At 43.6% G+C, this 22,876-nt stretch overlaps 1 protein-coding gene across 1 annotated transcript in view; it reads right to left on the bottom strand.

Moving 5' to 3' along the window:
* Nucleotides 1–9,443: 9,443 nt before the first annotated feature.
* The window catches only part of ADAM17 (ADAM metallopeptidase domain 17), a 57,018-nt gene continuing 43,585 nt past the window's right edge, over nt 9,444–22,876 (bottom strand). Inside the window, exons 14-20 of the mRNA XM_088476008.1 lie at nt 22,438–22,541; nt 21,855–21,992; nt 21,112–21,242; nt 20,876–20,954; nt 18,801–18,889; nt 15,510–15,566; nt 9,444–13,808 (exon numbers count right to left, since the gene is read on the bottom strand). Coding sequence (XP_088332134.1) covers nt 13,479–13,808; nt 15,510–15,566; nt 18,801–18,889; nt 20,876–20,954; nt 21,112–21,242; nt 21,855–21,992; nt 22,438–22,541 — 928 coding nt within the window. The 3' untranslated portion in view covers nt 9,444–13,478. The remainder of the gene's footprint in view (nt 13,809–15,509; nt 15,567–18,800; nt 18,890–20,875; nt 20,955–21,111; nt 21,243–21,854; nt 21,993–22,437; nt 22,542–22,876) is intronic.

Raw genomic sequence — 22,876 nt, 5'->3', positions numbered from 1 at the left:
GTGACAGGGAATAATCAGACGATGACCTTCTCACAAAGAGCTGATAATGAGTCCATAAACCATGATCTGTTATGCTCAATTAAATCTAGTGGGAGACATTTTAGGTACTGGTATGCATTGAGTTCCACCAAAGAAATTATTGGTAAGGTGCCAGATGGTTATTGTGCTAAAATAATACAGCCAGAAACTTGCATGTACCAGATGGAAGACCCAGAAATAGGATTGTTTGCAAGGGAAATGTGCTTAATGATAATGATGCATACCATTCCTTATGTTCTCCCCGATAATGTATATTTTATATGTGGAAGAAAAGCGTATAAGTGGCTCTCCCCGAGTTCCGAAGGTTTGTGTTACCTGGGAAGAGTAGTCCCAGAAGTTATGACCCTCACACATGTTGAAATGCTTGGTATACATAAAAACACACCGTCACCATAACTTCACACGAAATATGAACACAGAGGCAAACGAAATTTGATACCTTGTGACGTGCACAAAGCCACTAAGTTAATTAGTGAGACAACTGGCTTTCAAGTTTTAGTCGCATTGGATCCACCAGGATCGCTCGGGGTACATTAAACTTTAGATATATTCAGGAACTTGCTAAATTGATAGATAATATCACCGAGATGTACGATGACACATTCAGGTATACAGGGAGAGAATTGCAAGCGTACAAGAAAGAACTGGTGCAACACAGGCTAGTGTTAAATTATTTAACTGCTGTTACTGGAGGGTATTGCGTAATGTTGGCCACCCAATTTGGAGTAAAATGTTGCACCTATGTCACCAATGATACCAGTGACCCCAAGGAGGTGATAGACCGAAAGATGGATGAAATTCTGCAGCTAAAATGGGAATTTCGTAAGAACCATAATGCTTCAGTGGCTGAAGTAGAGGAGACGATAGAAGGATGGGTTTCATGGCTGAACCCAGTGAAATGGTTCTCAGGTCTAGGGGAATGGGTCCAGGAAGTGATCGCCAGCATAGGCAAATTCGTAATCCTTATACTGATTGTCATCATAATAATTGGCATATGTGTCCGGTGTGTTCCTATTGTGTTGAAGTGTGGAAAATGTAAAAATAGAGTAAAACGAAAGAACGAAATCATGATGATGACCAGTATGAATACCGAGGTAAGTACAGAACTGCATTACAACCCTGAACTAGGAAATACTATCATTTAATGAATTATATTTAGACCTGCATAGAATGTATTATTGAAATGTTATTTTTAAAACACCTCAGATAATGTAAAGTCTCAAATTCCCCTTCAAGACTGCCTTTATAGGACTGGTGTATCCCCACACCTTTCACATGATCTTCCAAGATCCGCAGTGTGCGTATAATAGTAGTTTTATGTCCCCACTCAGAGACACATTATTGATGGATTAAGAACCACCTTGTGCCATCCCATAATAACACTAAATAGTATATAAATGTAAGCCTAAATTATATTTTAAAATCAGATTGTGATAGCATGTTGTTCGCTATCAAATGGGTGGACTGTCAAAGCTGGATAATTGGCTGAGACAAGATCAGTTTAAAATTGGATCGCAGCGACGCCATCTTAGAAATGAGATCTCAAGACGCCATTTTGTGAATGGCTGCCCAAGCGCCATTTTAGATAAACTCACACTTTAGTACATGTGGCGATATTACTATTAGCATCATGCGATTGCATCTTTCACCATTTCTCATACACACATTAATACGCACAATTGCGCTGTTAACTAGTCGCATATTAGCGAATGCATAAGATCCTGTATGAAAACACTGAATATTAGCTTCATGCACACGCATTTGCCCCAAGTTAACTAGTGTCTTTACATCAAACCCCACATACTCACACATACAAGGTTCCATAAGCTTTATGGTATAAGATTCAAGTATGCACATTTATTATAATTGCTAGGAAATAAAGATTATTTTGTAACTAAGGTTTTATACGTGATAAGTAAGCCATGTTTGGTATTGTCCTGATGCGTACTCTCTCAACAGTATTCCGGTAATATCGATGGAGAGATCGCAACATGCATTCTCAACTAATGGCCAGCAGAGACTTCAAGCAACAAAATGTACATTATATGACCAACTGTTAGGATTTGCATGAGGCGGGAAACCAGAGACCACCAGTTGTTAGAGGCTGGACTGTGTCTATTTGAACCAACCTGTTAAATGCCTTGTAACATATGCCCTCTCCTTTAGGACCAATGGTATTAGCAACAAACTTCTCTATTGTGTTGTTTATTTCTGGGGGATATAAATATGTGTGCTCTGACCCTGGGTTCCTCGTCTTCGTGCTGAATGCTGATTGACGAGGGGTTTCTTGCTGATGCCTACATCTGGACCAGAGAGCGCTGCGTATGTATAATTGTACTTGGGTCTGTATAATCTCTTTGCGCTAAGATTATATGAGGATCATAGCGTGTAACTGCTGTACTTTTACTTGAATAATACTTTGTGCTTTGGAACCACAGGTTCTAGGTCTGGAGTCTTTATTTACTGTATGACTGCGTACGCAAAATAGCGTCATCCTTAGAGGTTTATATTTATAGGCAGGATATCAGAAGGTATAGGCAGGGGTATATAGAGGTTCAAAGGCAGTATCGTAAGAGACTTTCTTGCAGAGTAGCTGCTTCTGTAGAGAGGGTTCAAGAAGTGAGCTAGTGCCCTAAGAGAGGGCTAGGCGTTTATTATTTTCTGTTTGCTTCCTGATTATGCTGGAAGTAAAGCACCACGTTCATTTGTTTTACTGGAATGCCATCTGTGGAGTTTGATTCTGCACCTAATCACTACACCACTGACACTGCACCACTGACCACTGACACTGCACAGGGCTATCCCCGGCACCCCTGGAGCAGTGGATGCCGGATTGATTATGTAGTGTGGTGCATTTGAAAGTGTTAAAAATATAGTATTTTGCTGTGGAACTACAGGTCCCAGCAAGCCTTCCCTGCATGCTTGAAGAACCACAGGTACCAGCATGCGGGGTATTATGGGCCCGCTGGTACCTGTAGTTCCACAGCAAAAGAAATATAAAAAAAAAAAAACACAGAACACACACATCGTTGAAAGTAAGTGTATTAAAACATACCTGCACACACTATGTCACATCTCGCCTATCTATCCCTGAAGCCATTTCGCATCGACATATCCAGTAGGAATCCATAGATACCTGTAAAACAAAATCCATACTCACCTCAGCGTGGATCACATCCTCTTTGTTCCAAAGTAGGCATCCATAGAGCTTGGCAAAACAAACCGAAAAATTGCGGACCACCGGACATTAGTACGGTCCTCTAAGGGCAGTACTACCCGAATGACGTCTCAGCAGCAGGATTTCACTATAGAAATCCCGATGCCGAGGATTCATTGGCTGAGAGAGAAGAGGTTTCAATTACTTCAATGGTGAGAACCGTAAAGGTAACTTAAGGTTACTTTCGCGGTTCCCACCATTGACTTAAATGATTGGAACCGCTTATTGGCTGAGAGACAGAAGGCTCGCCTCTCTCAGCCAATTAACTTTCTATAGTGAAATCCCTCCGCTGAGCCATCACTCGGGATGTCTGGTGTTCCTCTATTTTTCGGTTTGTTGTTTTGCCAAGCCTTATAGATGCCTACTTTGGAACAAAGAGGACATGATCCACACAAAGGGAGAGGTGAGTATAGATTTTTTTTTTTTTTTTTACAGGTACCTATGGATTTTCTTCTGGAGAAGAGGACGCGAAATGGCTTCAGGGATACATAGGTGTGTGTGTTTTAATAAACTTTTTCTTTCAACAGTGTGTGTGTCTGTGTTTTTTTTTTATATTCCTTTTGCAGTGGAAATACAGGTACCAGCATGTCCGTAATACCCCGCATGCTGGTACTTGTGGTTCAACAAGTACTAGCATGCGGGGGAAAGTTGCTGGGACCTGTAGTTCCACAGCAAAAAGACAATATTTTAACTCTTTCATTACTACATTATCATAGGCCACACCCCCTAAATTTTGCTATTTAGGGGCATGCCCATATGGCACACCTCCCATTTAACATCAGGCTGGGGGCGAGCCCAGCACTACGTCAGTAGCTGGGCTGCCCCCAGCTCCCTCCCTGCACTGAATGTATGCCGCGCGCATGCAGACATATCTGTCCAGCGGCAGGTGAGTAGGGGCGGTCGGCAGACACAGCGGCAGCCGCGAGGAGTGAGGCAGGACACGCCTACGACCCGGGCCGCCGGGTCCCGCCCACTGAGGGCACAAGCAGATGATGGCTGTTCAGTGTGTATGAATGACCATCATCTGCAGATATATCTGTCAGATGTATAGTATACCCACCTTTAATCAACTACGCAGACACAAAGGAATGGTAGCATATAGAGCACTATACCATAACTTAGGGAGAGGTATACAGGGAGACTGACCCAAACCCTTCTGAGACCAACAGCTACACACTGCACTGAGTGTGGACTGTGAGTGTCTCATATATACGTGGAGGGTAGGCGGCGCAACCAAGACACGCCAAACTCTAGGGACTGCGTCTGGGTCGGAGCTGCCGGGGGAGCACCTTCCTCCCCCTAGGCTGCGTTAACCAATCGGGCAGCGGCTTCTGGTGAGTCTCTGACACCTGAAGCAAGGACAGCCGCACGCGATTCCCCGTAAGCCGGAAATTGCTTACCTGACGTCTCCGTACATCCGGTGCAGGCCAGGTCGCAGCATAGCGGCTAGTAAGCTTAAGCACGACCCACCAAAATCACCAGCCCAGTTACTGGTGTTGCGGCCCGGCTGAAGTAGATGGAGTCGCTGTATATGCGTCCTAATTCAGACGCTTAGTACTGCCAACCCAAAAACATAATATAGCAAAAGCTTAGGACTAAGCAGTTCCCTGTTACAAAGATGCATCTTGATCCTGTCGCACCAACAACTGAAGTCCTATGGCTAGGGGAGGGGTATATATGGAGGATGACCCAGTGCATCCTGGGAGCTGAAGCTTTAACTGCTTGGTGCCTGGTCTTCAACCATAATATTCCCCATGGTATCCCTGTGGATCCCTATGGACACTGAAGAAGAAATAATAAAATTAACATTCGCCTGAATATCAAAAACCACATGCAGGAACAGGGGATCTGAAAGAAGCCCCTCCCTGCAATGCGTCAGAAGGGACGTGACCAGGGGCAGAACTATGGGAGACAATGGAGGCACCTACTCCATTGTCCACAACATATTCACCCCACTTAGGGCTGTAACTATGTACCCGGAGTGTACCGTCACGGCCGCCCAACACATGGCACCTCTTCCCGGCACTTGAGAAGCCACAATACACTTGTGGAGAGCTCCATCTCAGACCATCAGCTGCCACCTTTGTCTATCTATAGCCTGTCTGCATGCAAATTGCTACATTACAAAGTCAGCGGCTGTGACATTGTAATGTAGCAATACCCATCTTGTGCTACTGCGTATGCATGGTCTACTGACCACATGTGCAACGGCCATTGCCGGGGAGAGCTCCTGGAGGAAACCTCTCCCGGTAATTGTTTAAGAATGCAGCCAATAGGCTTCAGCGGCCAACATCCATCTTCAGATAATGGGCGGGATGCAGGAAAGATAGGCTGTAAAACCCCAAAAATGCAGGTTTGACCACATTTCTCATATGCACCAAGCCCCGGACTGTGATGCACTCCGGGGCTTGGTTGCGGTGGGTAACTCCATCTTCGTGATGGCGATACCCAACAGAAGCCTATGAGCTTCTATCGGGATACAGCTGAGAGAGGGATTTGATCGGATCCCTCCTAGCACTCCCCATGGCATGCATGTGCAAAAGGATGCCAGAGGTGCTTCTGGGTCATAGATATACGATAGTAGTATAATAGTATACTCCTCATTCTGGAGCTTGGTAGATCTAACAGCTTTGCCGGCCCCATAGAAAACTAGGGATGCTGCAGTTGCTGTTGGTAATGAAGGGACTGCGGCAGTAATTGAGATATCGGATGCTGTGCCTCCTTCATACATTTGGGTGATACTTAATATTTGGACATGCTACAAATATTGAATGATAAATAGGCCCTATTGTGTTTCATTTACCATGAGTCCAGTGATTCCCAACCTCGGTCCTCAAAGCACCCTAACGGCCCTGGTTTTAGTGATATCCATGCTTAAGCACAGATGGTTAAATCAAAATAAGTGAGGTACTAATTAGGTCACCTGTGCTGAAGTATGGCTAGCCTTAAAACCTGAACTGTTATGCTGTCCATACAAAGGACGATTGATTACACAATTTGGGCAGTTTCTACAGGTTGGACAGACCAATCCTTTGAAAATAGTTGTATTTTGAGTCTTCTGCGACGCCGATGTGCGTCTCCGCCATCGTCTAGTTGGATCGCAGATCAGATGGTTTTGCAGAGAGATCTTAACTGATCGTGTAGGAATTGACACACTATGTGATGTGATTGATCAAATCGTATGGTCTTATATGAAATAGTTGCATTTTAAATACAAATCGTCCTGTATCTGAAGGGAAGAATTTTCAAGGGAAATCGTACAACTGATCTGACCAACTTTTGAATCTCACCTTGTATGGCCACCTTTAGGGGTACATTTACTAAAGGTCGATTTGCAGCACGATTTGAGGGGTGATTTAGCACTTCTCAAAGCGCATGCAGTGAAAACAGTTTTTTCACTGCATTTACTGAGTCGATTTGTTTTGCAATTTGCAAAACAAATTCGATTTGAGTCGGTTTTGAAGAGTGATTTGCTGTTCGATTTGGCAAGTTCATGTCCAAATCGAACGGCAAATCACCCTTCAAAACGAACTGCAAATCCCCGACAGCATAGAACTACTTCAAGCTTTCACTTTCAGCATGAGCAGTTCGTTGTCACACAGATACATGCAGACAGCAGTGAGATTTCTGCATGCATCTGGCTGTAAAAAGTGTTGTAAAGAGCTTAAAAAAAAAAAAAAAGCTCCGTGTCTGTGCATTCATTGGCTGAGAGGTCAGGCCCCGCCTCTCAGCCAATGAACGGCTCCCTCCATTGAAGTCATTGGTGGGAACCCCAGGATAAACTTTAGTAACCCCGCAGCTCCCACCATTGAGTACAATGGAGGAGCCATTCATTGGCTGAGAGGCGGGGCCTGACCTCTCTCAGCCAATGAACGCACAGACACGGAGCTTCAAAGGATGAAGCCGCGTCTGTGCGCTTAATTTGGGAAGGAGTAATCAGTCTGGTTAGACTGATTACTCCTTAATGCGAGGGTTCGGTTTTTTCTTTTATTATTTTAACCTATGGATGCCTACTGGAGAAGGGGACCACTCAAGGTAATATAGGTGAATATGAGTGAGTGTATGTATGTATTAAACTTTTACTTTGTAAGGTGTGTGTGTGTTTCTTGGAACATTTCTTTACAGGTGAACTACAAGTCCCAGTGGGCCCTTAATGCCCCACATGCTGGTACTTGTGGTTCTCCAAGTACCAGTATGCGGAGGAGGCTTGCCGTGGGACCTGCAGTTCTACTAGAAAGAATGTTTTTTCACTTCTAATTTTACACCACACTGTCACAATCAAGCCGCCACCCACCACCCAGGAGTTGGCGGGGATAGCCCCGGGCTATCAGCCCAGGCTAGGGGTGCCTGGGAGAGGGAGACCACTATTTTTGAAGGGGTCCCCAACTCCCCAGGGATCCCTGGCCTGGGCTGACTAACTGTCAGGGCTGATGCTGCGGCTGGGGGGGCCCAGTGATAGGGCTCCCCTGGCTGTGGCATCAGTCCCCCGTTAGAAAGGGTCCAGGGCTGGTTCGGGATCTTACAAGGGGAATCCTACACAAATTTTTCCCTGTAAATCCAGAACCAGCTCTGCTTCCCATAGGCCAGTGCTGGTTCTACTAAGTAAGGGAGACCCTATGTAATTTTTTCCCTGTACTTAGTCAACCAGAACTGGGTTGGCAAAGTCCGGGGCTGGTTCTGATTAAGGGGGGGACCTCACATCAATTTTTTTCTTAATTTAACTGTTTAATTGCTTTTTACAGTGAGATACATGCACGCATCTCACTGATGTCTGCATGTATCTGTGTGAATCCGACCTGCTCATGCTCAAATCGAAAGCATGAAGCAGGTCTATTGTATTGGGGATTTGAAGAGTGATTTGCAGTCCGATTTTGAGGACGATTTCAAGTCGAATGATAGTAAATAAGGGTTTTGTGTGCTAGGTACCAATGTTTTTCCGATGGTCGATTTGAGTCCAAAGTCAATTTGAAGTCTGAAATTACAAGCGATTTGGCCATTAATAAATACTCAAAACCAAAATCTAATCCAAATCGAATGAAAATCGCACCTCAAATCACTCAAAATGCCAAATCGACCTTTAGTAAATTTACCCCTTAGTGTGCCTTGAGGACAGTGGTTGGGAATCCCTGCTCATAGACTGTAAGCTCTAAAAACCAGGTCCCTCTGTCACACGTCTGTACCTCAGTAATTAGATAGGACTTCTGTTCAAGTTGCGGCCTGGGATAGGCCGCCTCTCACCTATGTACCGACATCTTCGATTTCTGAGGCGGTCAGACGCCAGGCGTGCGGATTAGTGGACTGGGTATTCTTCCCAGGGTCTGCTAGGACTTCCATGATGCGTCTCCATGTCACGATCGTGTTCATAGGTGCAGCCATGTTGGTCTGTCATCTGATCTGGCCCCTCCAATGGTAGTCTTGTGGTCACTCAGCTGATCTCTGCATCCAATGACCAGCTACCTAAGGGTATTTAAGTCCGGCTTTGTGAACAGGAAATTGCCTGTGCAACTTCACTTCTCTATAGTGATTATTTACGGAGACTGCGTCCTAGGCTACACACTAATCTCTACCAAGATATCATTCCTTGTGTTACCCTCCACTATTCAGCATCTGGATACCCAGTTACCATCCTTTGCTATACAGTGTCAGGATCACCGAAGCTGCTACCCATCGCTATTCAGTGTCTCGATTCCCAGTACAGCTACTTGTGTCTAAACAGTATCTGGATCTCCGGAGTTGTTCTCATTGCTAATCAGTGTCTGATTTATCAGATATTCCTCCAGTACATTCCACCAACACTTCACCTCAACTACTCATGGAGTCTCTCAGTAGCAGTTCTTACATTCTTCGTTCTGTCCCTTGTCTTCTCGCTTCTCTTAGATACCTACTCTGGAGGCCGCGACCTGCTCACTTGGTGCAGCGAAACCCATATCCTGCTTGGAGGGGTCACTGGTGAAAACCATCAAGCGCCTCAGAGTGGGTCTTGACAACATCTAAGAGTAGCCTATGAGGAACACATACTGTATATTGCCTCCCCGTATTTTACCATCTACTCACCCAAGCCCACCGGCATTGTACCCGCAACCGAGGCCAATCAACACCAGGGTCTGACACCAGGGTTTTGAATAGAGCTGTAGAATGACTATTAATAAAGCACTTGATCTTCATTCAGGACAATATCAAGAAGGAGTCAAACAAATTCACTTTATTTCTGTACAAAACTGCATTTTCAACTCCAGTCAAGAGAACAATATCAAACATTTTTCTTTCAATATCCAGGCTTCGGAAACGTAAAATCTGGTACAAATACTAGAAGCAGAGTTCCTCTCCTCAGGTAACAACCCGTACAGTCTCTAGTCACGTGTTACCCCGAGGCGCTGCTACTGTATACTGATGGCAATTCATCACGTCACACAGTCTGCATACTAGAAGAGCCACTTGTGAATACACTGTCGGTCACCTACCCACAGTGGAGGCTGCCATGTTGTTTATTGAATGATGATGAAGAGAATGTAGCTCATCCAGGCAACCTAATACACATTAGGGACCTCACTGGGCGAGCCTATAGCCTTCAAAAGGGCTGAACATCATCCTTTTATCTCAGTGTTGTTAAAACAAATTTAATTTAAGGGACATCTAACTGTAATAACATCAGCAGGCATCATAAACAGGCATTACAAGGTATAACGAACAAATGTGACAAAGCATGAAGGATTTCAGGGTAGATTAAATTTGTATCTATTTATTTTAAACTAATGTTTCTTTGTCTAGATGGTGTCACACAAGTATATTTCCAGTTTTCTAAAAAAAAAAAAAAAAAAGACCTGGGTAAAGAAACCATATATGCAAAAATCTGTTATTTCTTCAGCAATTTTCACACAAGCAGTTAAAACATCTTCTCATGAACTGCTCAGGTTGTTACAGGGCTTACCACACATAAGTAGTGAGAGAGCAGGCTTTTAAATTTTAGGAATTTCAGTTCAGCCCAAGACATAGACGCCCCCACTGAGAACAGGCAACGCAGACATTTCAATATCTAAAATGAAGTGACAAGTACAATATGCACAGAACAAGTGTAAAAACGGTAAGGCTGTTAGTGAAAGGTGACCATAATATTTAAAATACACAAGATTACATATATCTTAATAAAAGTGCAAAAAGGCGATGAAAACATTGCAACACTACACAAATAACCACTGCCGCCACTTAGGGCCTTATATAATAATATGGTGCAAAGAGAATATGGTGTAACACATAGCAACCAATACTAAGCTGCTAATCACAGCCAATATCAGATTGGTTGCTATGGGTTACAGAATCTCCCTCACTGCTTTTTGCACCTCACCATTAAGCCTCCTAGTGAAAGCAGCCATTTTGTTTGTTGAACGAAGGTCCATGACAATACTGCCTACTAGTGACAGCACAGGGCATCTCTTGAATATTTGTTCCTTAGAAAAAAAAGTAAAGAAGTAAAAAAAAAAAAAAAAAAGTGTTGTTACGAAGTTTGTGAACCTCCATCCAGTACAGCACAGAACCAAAACGCAGCCACTGTGATTTATCTGTAAAACACAACTGCTATCAGTTTACAAAAATGCTGTATCAAATGTTCGTTTTTAAAATGATTCTGTACTTAAACAGGCACAGTAGCCTCATTTTGATTTGTCTATACTTTGTGGAATGCAAAAATGTTAAGAGATCAAGGTGTTCACACACCTACCTACCCATTCACAGTTTAGTTTAAGAAAGAAATGCCAATCTAAAGTGGGGCACTCAAGAATAGATCAGGTAGGTATAATGGAGTGTTTTTTTTTTTTTTACCATAAAATGAGTTTTAAAAAGTTAAAGCCAACTAACAGTAGCAATCGTGTAACTCTTCTCTAATCACAAAGCGAATGGTAACAAACTAATACACTCACAAAGATACTTTGTCCAACACCAAGCTTGTCAGAAAACAAGTTCTAGCTTATCCAACTTTAGACTGTATACAATGATTCCCCAGTGCCCTTTCATAATAAGGCCTTGGAAACCAGGATAAAAAGAAATATTTTTTTTGCCAGGTATTTAATTGATTTGCATATAATATATTAAGGCGTGCTTCTTACCCCACAAAGTGGATCCAGACTCAGATCCCAAGTGAGGATTAAGCTGGGTACACATTAGACGATACATCATTGTCCGATAGATCATTATGAGGCGGATGGGAACAATTTATCGGGATCGTCGTCTAATGTGTACCCGTGATTGCATGCGCCTGCAGGTCGTCAGCCACGTAGTCACATCTGCTGTTCGGCCGATGACAGGCTTCTGGATGCGGCCACTGAACGAAACTACGCGTGCTATATCGTTCTGTGCATATGGGCGACCAATGTATTGTTACATTGGCCGTCCCGTCGCCCACGATCTAGGACTGCCTGTGTACCCAGCACTAGACTTATCTGCGTGCAAAAACTGTACTGACTGAAGAAAAAAGACAAGACAAGGTTACCTTCTCACAATGCCACAATATAAATGCCAAGTGGATGTAATATGAAGTACTATTGTGCCAAAAGACAAACCAAAATTTCCTTGCCACAGTGTCACCAAGCAGACTGTGCATGGTAAATCACAAATATATTGTCCTATAATGTATATAAAGACAGACAGACTTACAACACCTTATAGCAAGTAATGGGGAAGATCAATGCTGACCCATTTACATTACAGTCAGTTCCACTTGTGACCAAGCTGGTCTCTGCCATGGTTATGTGTGTGGCCTCAGTGTGGGCCTGGCCAGGTTTGTCAAGGTAACAAGCAAGAAAAGGAGTAATACACACAATAGGCTTGCTTGTAGACTGTACAGTACTATAGCATACAATGACGTCTAGACTACACAGATCTCTGTACAGTGCACAAGCAACAAAAGAAAAATATATTTTTTTATTACAGAGGTTTTTGAGGTTGCAGTGCCGCCTTTTAAAGGGGTTTCTCCACGATTTATAAAATAAAAAAGGGACACAAATTATTTTGCATGTCCCAAGTCACTGACCCGGAAGCAATAAATAAACCGAGCTGAAATCAGTGAACAAAATGTGTAAATGAACCTCAGAAGCTGTGAATTGTTCATAGCAAAAAGCAGAGAAGTACTCGTGTGATGAGCACAAATATGATCTCACTGGAATAAGAATGCATATCACCCCGACAACCCATACACAGGCAGTGTTACCACGTTTATATTTTTAATTGTGAGTCCACATTACCCCAGCGTCTGTTTGGTTGCTGCTGTTATTCTATAAGTTATCTCACAAAATATAAAACTCTGCTCAGGCAGTCGTGGCCCTCTAGGGTATAAATAGATTTATACATGACATTTATGGCACCCAGTTTAAGATTTTTCCACATTCTTTACCAGATCATCATTAATTTCTCTTTAAGTAGATTAGGCACATAAAACATGTATTTGGAAGTTAGGCGGAACTAGTTTAAACGTTGACTTAAGACCAGCACAAAAGCATGACATTACATTAGAGCATCAGTACATCACAATTCGATAGGTATAAGTTATTGAATGATAGTAGGTACTCCAGAAGAGAAGGGGGTCCCAGCTTAAAGTGTACCAGACAACTACAGAACTTCATTTTGTGTGTTGAATGAATAATATAGTAATGACAGTCAGCCCCTAGTGACATAATGGATGTCATGGCTTCCTAATGAATTAAGGCTGTATGCTCACAGTTTATTACAGCTGCCAGGCACTCAGGTGCTGCTGGATATATCTAGAGAACGCTATTAGTAAGTTTCTGTGATTTTAACACAACTTTGTTATATTAATAATAATGCAAGTACCTCAACTAAATAAAGTTCTATCTGTAGACTTGCTGAAAAAGGCTGGATGACCAAATACTGTAAATCCCCACCCAACGGAAGTCTTTTTTCCAAGTAAATAACAATAAAAATATGGAGTTTTTAGCAATTAGCCACTGTAACAAAACCTAAAAATTCACTAACTATGGCTGTTTTTAAGCATAAATACAATTGTATAACATCTTACAATGGTTTCCCTTTAAAAGGCTTTTTTTTTCCCGGTCTAAGTATACTAAACGCTAAAATTGCAAAAAATATTAAGTATATACAACATCTGTCAATCTCAGAAATCGGGACACAATTGTCTGGATTGTTGCTTTAATAGTTAGTGATTGTCTTCATGTGATAATAGAATGATTGGCAGACACTAAGCACATAGGGTGTATCAGCACTCTGTCTCCTTGCTGTCCACACGTCCCTGACGCTGCAGTTTAAAGGATGAGGCCTTCTCGCTCCTGGTGACGGGGTGGTCAGTGAGGTCCTCGAAAGATTTGGCAGGAGAACCGCTGTTGGGGAAGGGATTTTCTTCAAACTGGTCTTCTAGGTGCGAGTCTGTGCTGGGGTCCTCCTGGATAGTGTCCATTCTTTGATGGTCGGCTTTGGCAGAGGTTGGTGCAACTGGCACTTGCTGCAGTCTGGTAGTGGGTTGGGAGGACGGGAAAGGCTTCACTATACGTACAGGGGCTGAGTCCATACTGCTCAACATTTCCACATTCTGCCAAGAGAAAGAAACCAACTCAACCATTTCTGTTGGAGAACATTCAAATCCCTATTTCAATTACTCCACAGCTGTCCTTTATGATGGCTGCCAGTAGACAGACTATATGGTTTATAAATAAATGGGTGTATCTAATGAAGGATTTATATTGCACATTATATTACTATCATGTTATTTATGGGTGTGGCATAAAAGATCAAACAGTGTATAGACAGACCGTCAAGAGGTCAACAAGCAATAAGTCGACAGGGTCAAATAGTTGACATTTAAAGGGTCAAAGTGGACTAAGGATGTCATGGACACATGGTCAACTGTGTGTCCCAGTCCTATTCTTGACCTAGGGTCAAAAGGTCAACAATTTTTTAACCCTAACCCTCTCTCCCCCTGGTGCCTAACCCTAATCCCCAACCCTCCGCCAAGTGCCAAACCCTAACTATCATGGAAAACCATGTGTCCACCTTTTCTGTGTCAACCATTTGTATGTCAACCTTTGGACCCCGTCGACCTTTTAACGGTCGAGCATTGGATCCCAATGATCTTTTGCCTGTCGACCATCTGGTGTTGACCAATTGACTGTCTATCTAGACACTGCAGATCTTCCATCCGGATAGCCTTATTTATGCCATACTTGTTGCTTTATGTGAAAGCTGCAGTGAAACAAATATATATAGGATATAAACTACATTTCTGCATAAAGCAACAGAAGTATTGAGAATATTAGGGACAGAGGCCTGATTCAGTACTGATCAGAAGTCCAAATTCGGACGCAGATTAGGCGATTCTTTGCCACCGCGCAACTACGAAGGTACAGGGGAATAAGTCGCAAAATGAATGACACTGACAGCGTTTGGAGGTGGACAGGGGTGGTGGGCGTTGTGAGTCGATGGTAATGTTGTTTACGCAGGAGAGCGACATTGGACGATGTGAGAAAGCAGCAGTGGGCGTCTTTATGCCGGCTGAGCTTTGGCAAGTATTAGCATATATATTCGCAGCTGTGTTCAGTGTGAATTTGCAGCTGCGATTACAATCGGTACCGAATAAGTCCCCAGAGAACATTATAGTCGGTAGAACACACGCAAGGGTCTGTAGACCCGTTAAATAGTTTGCATGCCGAGCAAGATGCAGTATCTGCTCACTACTAACTTATCGCCAGCTAGGTTTACATTTACATTAAATGGGCAAGAAAGAAATAATAATAATAAATATGGGACAGAGAACTTATTGAAGTTGGGCTTCTCCCTTCTTATAAATGGATCCAACAGGTGTCCACTATATCACAGAAATAGGAACAAAGGAACAATCATCATACAAAACAGGTCACAGCAACATAGATTCAGCCGATCCGAGGCTCCCTGTATTAGTGTCACTGGTTACCAGGTGCCTCCAGCAGTGAAGCTGTGGCAGAAGGTTTCATTTTTTTTTAAAAAAAGCTTCATTAGCCTTAAGTTTTCTTTCATTTAGTTTGGCGTTATATGGTTTGGAAAGTGTATTTGATGTTAAAGTGTTGGAAATTTGCACTTTATATGGAGCAGAACAAAAGCATTTAATATCACAATTTGATGCCAGAAGTGTCAGTCAGCAGAACACACTGGAGAATAACTACACATCTCAGCCATGTCATTCTAGGCCTCATTCGTGGACTGTTACCTTAAAGTTGCAGCGCATTAAGAAATAATTTGATTTAGGATTAACACTTACACTGGGTAAAAATAAGGATTTGGCATTTTCTTCATACTGCTTGTCCAATTTCTTATCCTGTAGAGTGTGAAGAACATAAAAAGTCAACACATTTGAGGTTTATGCTATACGCCTCTTCCAAGCAGTACAACTTCGAGTAGCTGTACCTGGCCCTCACTCCAAATTCAGTGACAACTTTGCTTCCTGGCTCCCTCACTTTCTCTCATCAGATCTTCCTTCCATTATGCTAGGTGACTTTAATATCCCAATTGATATCCCCACAGAATCCTCTGCCTCTGGCCATCATCCAGTCCCCCCACTCCCCTTCCACCTCCCTCGCCCTTTGACCCTATCCTGTCCCACCTCCTCTGTTACCTCTCTCCTGCCTGTTCTCATCTTGTCCACCTCCTCAATCTCTCCCTCTCACTGTCCCCTTCTGCATTCAAACATGCCCTTGTCTCCCCCATTCCTAAAACACCTACCCGTGATCCTAACACTCCAACCACCTCTCTCTCTCCTCCATTTTGCCTCCAAACTCCTTGAGCGTATTGTTTACAACCGCCTTTCTTTCCTCACTCCCTGCTTGACTCATTTCAATCTGGCTTCTGTTCTCTCCACTGAAACTGCCCTCACGAAAGTCAACAATGACCTCCTTGCTGCCAAATCAAAGGGCCAATACTCTATGCTCATTGTTCTTGACCTCTCTGAAGGATTTGCAGGAGGATAGGGTGGTCCACAGTGTCAAAAGCAGCACTCTTATCTGACTGCTCCTTCTCTGTCTCTTCTCATGACTCCCCCCCCCCCCCCCCACTTCCACTAACAGTAGGTGTTCCCCAAGGTTCTGTTCTTGGACCTCTCCTATTCTCCCCCTATATGTCCTCTTTAGGTGAACTTATCAACTCTTGACCTCCAATATCATCTCTTTGCGGATGTCATTCAGATCTACCTTTCCTCCCCTGACCTCTCCCTCTCCCCCTCCCCCGTATCTCCAACTGTCTGTCTGCTATCTCTTCCTGGATGTCCCAGCGCTTTCTTAAACTTCACATGTCTAAGACTTAGCTGATCATCTTCCCACCTTTCCGCATAACCTCACTTCCCACAATTTCATTGTCCATTGATGGCACAACTATCTCCTCTAGCTCCAAAGGGCGCGGTCAGAGATATCCTGGACTCCTCCCTCTCCTTCAAACCACACATTCAGCACCTCTCGCAGTCCTGCTGTTTCCATCTCAAAAATATTTCCAGGATCAGACTCTCTCTCACCCTGGATGCTACTAAAACCCTCATCCACTCATTGGTCATCTCCAGATTGGACTACTGTAACCTCCTCCTATCTGGCCTCCCAGACTTCCACCTGTTTCATCTCCAGTCTGTTGTCAATGCTGCTGCTCAGCTCATCTTCCTCTCCAAACGTTCTACATCTGCCTCCCCTCTCCTTCAAGCCCTACACTGGCTCCCATTTCCCTTCAGAACCCAATTCAAGGTTCTTACACTTCCTTACCCAATCTTCTCCCATGTACATCTCTGACCTTATCTCCCTTCATGCTCCCGCCCGTCCATTTCGCTCAACTAATGCTCTCCTGCCAACTGTTTAGTTCGTCCCACTCCCGCCTCCAAGATTATGCCTGTGCTGCGCCTTACCTCTGGAACGCTCTCCTTATCAGACTCTCCACAAATCTTCGTACGGGCTCTCAAGACCCACTACTTCATCAAGGCCTTTCACCTCTCATCCTAATCTGCATGCTCTTTCCTATCTGTCTACCCCATCTGTGTCACGCCCGTTTGTCTCCCCCTCCCCCCCTTTAGAATGTAAGCTCTCACGAGCAGGGCCCTCTTCCTCATGTGCTTCTCATTACTTATACTTTATACTACTCCTTACTCCCCACAAGGGCAGCAAACACTTGATAACTGACTCCTTGCTGCTTATTTTGAGTGTTATAATCGCTAATGCAGCAATGTGTATAAACCATGTCCTTGTCCTGGATTGTATTGTACTGTAAGTCACTGGTTTCTTGTTCACTTATATGTTTATGTACTCTGTAATGCGCCGCAGAACACATGTGGAGCCATATAAATAAAGGATAATAATAACAGCGTGTGAGGCATCTGGCTCAAAGCAATCATGTTTATGTGATAAAGCAAATAGGACTCCTGAAACTGTGCAATCAGAAGAAATTATTCTACTGGGACTGTAATGAAGATATACGTAGTGTAATACAATCACCATATAATGACTAGCGGGGCTGTTTAAAGTGTGAACGTCACCACATGATGCGAGGTGGCCATAAATAAACTGAACGGCAGTGCAATCTAGTGTTCACGCTAGGCTCATTTAGTAGGGCATGCTGCCCTGACTGAATGGCGGCCCAGGGGAGGGACCCTAAATCAAACCGGTGCTTTGGCTACCTGCATAACAAAGCACTCGGAGCATGGAAGTATTTATAATTGGTGCAGGGTGTGCGCACACCCTGTACCTACGGCATACCTAGTGAATGAAAGACTTCTCCCTCCTATGTGGTGCCACTGCTTGGCGTCAGCTTTCTGATGATGTCACTGTTCCCACTGCTTGGCGCCATCTTCGGAAAGATGGCGCCAAGCAGTGAAAGCAAGAGCTTTTGTGCACGTGCCACCTGTCTGTAGGAGGGGGGACCCACTTAGGATGCGGGAAAGGGGAGCTTTGGCTCAGAGGAGGGGGCGCGCTGCACACGGATGAAAACGCTCCTGACTCATAGGAAGGAGGTAAGCAGTGAGCCTGTACTGCTTATATCCCCAGTAAGAACAGACTGATGTACTGAACCTAGTGACTGTAGTTACCCTTCCCCCTGGGAAGAGGGGGGGGGGGGGGGGGATTGATCTTTTTCTAACCCTCTGCTGAACTTTTTTATTTCAAAACTCATAAGCGTTATAACCGCTTCAGCAACCAAGGACACATTTATTATTATTTATATACCACAGCCGTTCTTCCAACTAGACAGCACATATATTTCTCTTGGTACAGATTGGGCTGTTGTATGGGTGTCCTATATGCATGTTGGGGTATAGAATACACATGGGGCACATGTATTCACTCCAAGTAGTTTTTTTATAGTCATTGTGGGCTAACCAGTGTAGCTTTACCGACTTGAAACGTCAAGTTACAAATTTGCCCTTTAAAATTAAAATGTCCCCTCCTCAGTGACCAGCACCCTGCCATAGAGTGACCACTAGCAACCTATCCATCTATAAGGAGCTAGTGACATCGCTGACGCAGGGGGAATGTTGATTTAGGCCACAAAATGTCCGGGTAAAGAAATCTGCAATTTAGTTACTCACCACACAGTGGACAAGAATACTAAGGGGAATCCAGAACAGCAGGGAGAAGACAATGACAGACCCCACAATGTTATCTGCCAGGAACTTGCCTGAAAGAAGAACACAACACACAACTATCAGCCTGGAACAAGAGTCACAAACAGCAAAAAGTTTTGTCCTGAAATGGTTCCTTTTAGAAACTGTAAACATAAAATGTGACGCATAGTACATCCCACCTTTTATCAGATAAAGGGCGGGATGTACTACACAACGCATATTGGATGCGGAACATCCTGCCACTTATCAGGTACATACCCACTTTATTAACGCCGGTATGTGCCTGGAATTGCAAAGGGCAGCTGTTTTCGGAAAAGAGCTGTCCTTTGCGATGAATGGACCTCCGGGTTTGTGACTCGGAAGTCCTAGTGCGTGTGTCATGTGACGCGTATACTGTGAGGATCTGATTTGGAGCTCTCTCAGTGCACAAGGCGAAAAGAAGTCCTTAGGTTTCTACTGGGCAACGCCATCTACAGATGTAGCTGGGTCCAAGCTTCGGAAAGTAACGCATTCTGGAGGATGGTACACATGGGAAATGCAGCCAAAACTATGAAATCGGCAGGTTTGGGATGTATTTATTGTGGCATTTTCCCTTTAGTAAATATTGCCCAAAGTGTTATACATGTGTGTATTAATATGACCTGCCCCTTATAGTAACTGGGGTAGGTTGAGGCTTCAAACACACACAAAAAAAAAGTTACATGAAATACCTCTACACTAACTCAATCAGCTACACTACTACTAATACGGTGTCCGCTGGGCAGAAGTTGAAATAGATACTCCATAATCATTTCCTGAGATCTAACACTAGTAATCATAATTAGTTGGTGTTTTGTTGGCTACATATTCCGGTGTCAGGCCAATAAGCAAGCACCTGCATGCCTGTGTATGGAGCCAATCAATATCGATTTTGCGGTTCTCAAGAACGTCTAAACTATGGCGGTCAGACAATAATGGCTACCTGACATGGTGAGAAATAAGCCTCCGTGCATTTCAGTCACTCTACACCAGTGGTCTCCAACGTTAATTGAGGTGTGAGCTACTTTAGAAAAATGAAACCTCCCAAAGAGCTACTAAAATTGTAGAAAAAAAAAAATCTGGCTAATAGCCGAACAACTGAAGGTAATTTAATGAAAGAAAAAAAAAAAAAAATGTTTCATAGAAAATAAAAAATGCATTTAATTATTACAGTTGTAGTTTGCAAATAAAATGTAAGCACGGGCACATTTTACTGTTAATTACCGGCTCCAAGGAGGTACGTGCAGTAGAGGAACAAAAGATATAGGCAGGGCTGCTGTGTGATTTTCCGGCAGGGCTGGACGGGAGCCACTCGCTCAGTCGTAGGGTAGGTGCCATTGGTGGAACCACGGAGAAGCACGTCAGGTGATTGCTGTAGAGGCTGCGGCAATCACCTGACGTCCTTCCCTGTGGCTCAACCCATGGCGTCATGGGGGAGCACAGGTCAGAGGTCACTTCTTCCTAGTTGACTCGGCATTACTGCAGCTAGGTGAGCCACCAAAATTAAGACCGTGAGTTACCGGTAGCTTGCGAGCTACAGGTTGGAGACTACTGCTCTACACCATACACTGTGCAGCAAATTTATTAAATAAAGGGAGTGTCAGGACTGACGCACGTGTGGCCAACAGTATGTATTTATAATGCGCACTGGCATTTGTCTGTGTGCACTACTCACATACATAGAGCAAAGACTATTGGAGAACATATTTATCCTGCAATATTGTATTCCCCAAATAAAAGCATTGATATTTTAATGGAAGGACAATAGACCATCACAAGTTTGTATTGGGCATAAACCCCTGGCAAAAAGCAGAAACTTCTCTTCAGTCTGTGCGATGAGCGGTCTTCACTGCAGGGATCTCTTTTCTATTAGATTAAATAGTAGCTTATGAACAGATCGTCTGTCTGTGTGAAAGTAGTTTAGTGAGATCTATTTCACTGCAGAGTATTACAATTTGTAAATACAGGATAATCATAGAACGCTTACTTCCCCATCTCTATTTTTGTAGCTGTAGACTCACCTAACATATTGATACTGAGCTTGTCAATGAAATCCCAGATCCTCTCGATGACATCTTGGACCTGTTTCTCGCACTTTCCCTGTGTAACGGAGGCAGGTGAGAGCACAGATCACTTTAGGTAACTCATTGTATAAAAGGAATTACACAAGCAGAAAGCAGCTGTTCACAAAGAGAAGTTGGTGTCTGAGTATACTCCTAACACTATGAAAGAATAGGGATTTCATGTTGTGGCTTACATTCATGTCGCAGAAGCCCACAGTGCACGGCTTTCCTTTGCGTAAGAGCAGGTACTGTTTATTGGTGTCAACGTACGGACTGCAGATCCCATTCTGGTCCCGGCAGCAGACTTTACATGAATGCTCCGTTTCTGAAAGCAGAAATACAGTTACTAACAAGTAACACTATGGGGGTCGGGAACAGTAGGCAAAATAATATATCTGAAAGCTGCAGACCATTACACAGTGCTCTGTATATACAATGTTTAGCCTTTAATGACCCAATAAAACTAATACCACCATACATCACTCATCGGGAATGTACGGAACTACCTCCTTTCTTTAACGGTCATTCAAGTTCTAGACACGTAGATCATCAACAGCCGTTGTAACTATATGTATGTAAATTTCATTTAAAACAAGGTGTTTTCCTCGGGTGACATAGTCCATTTAACAGCTTGTACGTGGCTCTCAGAGAAGACAGAACAAACATGTAGAAGGTGTTACAGTGGGGTGTAAGATTTGGTGGTGTCTCAGGAGTAAGGCGCATGTAAGGAGAAAGAGGGCTTGCAGAGTAGATGCAATAGGTGCAGCTTGTACACAATGGGGTGTGGTGCTACATATACTGTATGTCTGGATTCCAAGGGCAGCAGGTTCAGCGGTCAGAAGCTTGTATGCACTATGGCGTTACTGATACATCCTGCCACCCTATGGGTAAAATGATAACACAGGGCCTCTTAGATGATTTGGTGGCATCCTCTTACCATTGCAGGCGCATGACTTGAGATTCTTTTCTTCAATCTCGCAGAATGGCCGGCACTCCCCGTTCACACATTTCCCCAAATCTACGCACACTGTATCATCAGCGGCATTACCGGGTGCAGGGCACTCACTGCTGTCTCCTGTGGATGGATAGACACAGCGCTGACTGTGACAGAAAAAACACAATGCAGTTGTAGCTTGCAGCTCTCAGAAAGGCAATTTATGTCACAAAGTGATTTAGGGATGTCACTGGTTCCTTGTAAAGCGATGGACTACATTTTATTCATCAGTCACCACTGGCTGTTGTTACAGAACTCATAGCCTGTATTCTCATATTGCTGCTTCCCCTCAAGCTATCGATGGTGAGCAGTGTCCCCAGATAGGATGATTGAGTAAATATATATGAATGATGAGCCCCTATAATAAAAAGGTATATTCTTTGTAATTACATACCCTAAACAGTTTGTACATTAGGCACTTACCTGTGCAATAGTATTCCCCTTTATTGGTTTGGTCCTATATTGGGCACTGACCTGTGCAATAGAATTCCCTTTTATTGGTTTGGTCCTATAATTGGGCACTGACCTATGCAATACGATTCGCCTTTGCAGGTTGCATTTATGGCCTCCTGGCATTTCTTCTGGGCAGTTTCAAACTGGCAACTTTTACAGCAAGGGCTGTTCCGATCGCTGGAATAAGACATAAAAAAAACCCCCCCTGAGGATTGTGGTTTTTGGATTCAGCAGTATTACTAACTAATCACAATGACCAGCTAATTATATAACATGGACCAAATAGCAAAATGTGCTGTAACACACATAAACCAGCATTTTCCAAGCTCGGACCTCACAGCAGCCCAATTGTCCAGGTTTTGAGTGAAACCAAAGGCTCAACAGTCCTTAAAACTTGGACTGTCGGGGTGCCTTGAAAACTGCATTTGGGAACCCTTGGCCTAGTGGCAAGTTATCTGTACAACCTTCAGTCGCCATGCCGCTGTAGTCAGTTTGATGGACCTTATTCCACT

This window comes from Taudactylus pleione, unplaced genomic scaffold (genome assembly GCF_031769625.1).
Source record: "Taudactylus pleione unplaced genomic scaffold, aTauple2 ptg000180l, whole genome shotgun sequence".
NCBI classification, from domain to species: Eukaryota; Metazoa; Chordata; class Amphibia; order Anura; family Myobatrachidae; genus Taudactylus; species Taudactylus pleione.
Note: the sequence above shows the minus strand (reverse complement) of the source record. Positions and strands in the feature narration are given on the sequence as shown.